The sequence below is a fragment of the Bombus vancouverensis genome, unplaced genomic scaffold, assembly GCF_051014615.1.
Source record: "Bombus vancouverensis nearcticus unplaced genomic scaffold, iyBomVanc1_principal scaffold0066, whole genome shotgun sequence".
NCBI classification, from domain to species: Eukaryota; Metazoa; Arthropoda; class Insecta; order Hymenoptera; family Apidae; genus Bombus; species Bombus vancouverensis.
Window position 1 is genome coordinate 16649 of NW_027468957.1, and position 1756 is coordinate 18404.

A 1756-nucleotide genomic window follows, 5' to 3' on the forward strand; every position below is an offset into this window, starting at 1 on the left:
AGCGAAGAATAATGAGCCGTAAGGAATGAACACTATAAAAAATGAACGAACGCAAATTATAAGAAGAATGGACACTATAATAATGAACAAAGAATAATGAACCGTAATAAGAATGTTCACCAGAATAATAATGAGCGCTGCGCTATGTTGCTACGCTTATTTATAATGCCATCCCCCACGGGGTGGTGGTCCACTGGGGGTACGCTTCCGTGGGAATCGGGATGTTGCAGTTTGGGCTTCTTGGAATCGTACGTGACAAAATGCAAATTCCATATTTCGACTTAGTTTTTATCAGTCCTGTGTTCCGCTGAGCTAGCGTCTAGGAGATTTGAAGCATTCCACGCTGATCTAATCCTTTCCACGAGAAACTTCCACGTGCTGTACCGTGGGAATTACCGGTGTTCTTCGACGCGTGGAAGGGCTGATGGCTGCAGCATCATTATCATTTCAATGTTTACTGGGTAAACACGCGCAGCTCCGCTGCTCTCCCATAACAAGGACCTCCTCCTTCGAGTTGTTTTGCGTAAGTTTGGATGTTTGCATATTAAGGTTGTTTTTGTGATTTTGATTGTTTTTTCCTTTTTTGCTATTTCCCTAGGCTTCGGTGATCGACGTTCGAACAATGTTTGCGGGGTCGTTTCCATCAGAGGTTCCTTTCCAGACTTCCCTGGTACGTATTTAGTCTTGTTTTTAGTCCGCTTGATTCGTCCTGTTTCGTTTTATTTAAAATATACCGTGTTGTTCTCAGCCCAAGCGAAAGAGGGATTCCGAAGAACCCATGGGCGACTCAGGAGGACCAATCAAACGCATGCGGCCCTGTGATAAACCACGAGTATCAGAGTGGTTGGAGGAACTATTCAACATTGGTGCCGAGGCCGTGTCGAAATTGGGCTTTGACGATTTGGTTACTTTCGACGAGAATTTCTTCGATGCAGAGACCGTCGTATTGGAGAGGGAACCCCCTCTGGTTGAAATCGTTGATACCGATCGTTGCGTGAAAGTTCGTTTTGCGAATGAAATTCCCGAAGAGGTTTTGGAGGCACATCTTCGTCAACACGCTTCTGGGAGAAAGGGAATTTCCCCTGTTGTGCGCTATTGGTGTATGCGTGAGTTCAGCGAACTTTATCCCGGAGCTCCTTGCTTCGATTTTGATTTAGTGTAGCTGCTTCAATTTCGTTGGTTCGCTGTTTGATGTTCCTTATTATTATTAATTTTTTGATGTATTTTGTTTTGTGTTCAATATATATATATATATATATATATATATATATATATATATATATATATTTTGAATGTGATAGTGTTAGGTTATCTATTTTACGTTTGTTATTTTTTTCAATTTTATATTTCCCCCCTTTTAATTAATTATATATATATATTTTTTTTTACATTTGTAGTTGCGCATAGAATTTATTAAAGAAAAGTGTTAACAATGTGTTTTCATGATTTGTTTCTCGCGCCTGACTTCCATTAATCTCTAATATTCCTGTCGCCATGACGCGTGTAAATCCAACATGGCTGCTCATAAATGTCATCAGTAAAGTTTTTAGTGACGGGTCTTTAGTTTTGTTTGATATCGAAGTAATTTTTCGTCTGTCGCTCGTTTTTCCTTATTCTACCGCAATTGGAACATTTATTTATTAATATTGTTTTAAAGTGACAATAGTATAATATGTATATATATATATATATATGTTTATGTTGTGTGTCACTTCAATATGGCTAATGTTTTGTAATTCTTCGATTGCGTTATTTA

At 38.7% G+C, this 1756-nt stretch overlaps 1 protein-coding gene across 1 annotated transcript; it reads left to right on the top strand.

Annotated features, from left to right (window-relative positions):
* Positions 1–619: 619 nt before the first annotated feature.
* LOC143304949 (uncharacterized) lies at positions 620–1418 on the top strand. Its single transcript, XM_076627498.1, has 2 exons — positions 620–670; positions 749–1418. The coding sequence occupies exons 1-2, from the start codon at positions 623–625 to the stop codon at positions 1160–1162; spliced, it is 462 nt and encodes a 153-aa protein (XP_076483613.1). The 5' UTR covers positions 620–622; the 3' UTR covers positions 1163–1418.
* The last annotated feature ends 338 nt before the right edge of the window (positions 1419–1756 follow it).

What these genes read in the sequence shown, in the direction of transcription:
- LOC143304949 (XM_076627498.1), top strand. Translation starts at nt 623, where the DNA reads ATGTTTGCGGGGTCGTTTCCATCAGAGGTTCCTTTCCAGACTTCCCTG. An exon ending in TTCCTTTCCAGACTTCCCTG is followed by an intron (nt 671 to 748) that starts GTACGTATTTAG and finishes TGTTGTTCTCAG; the next exon opens with CCCAAGCGAAAGAGGGATTC.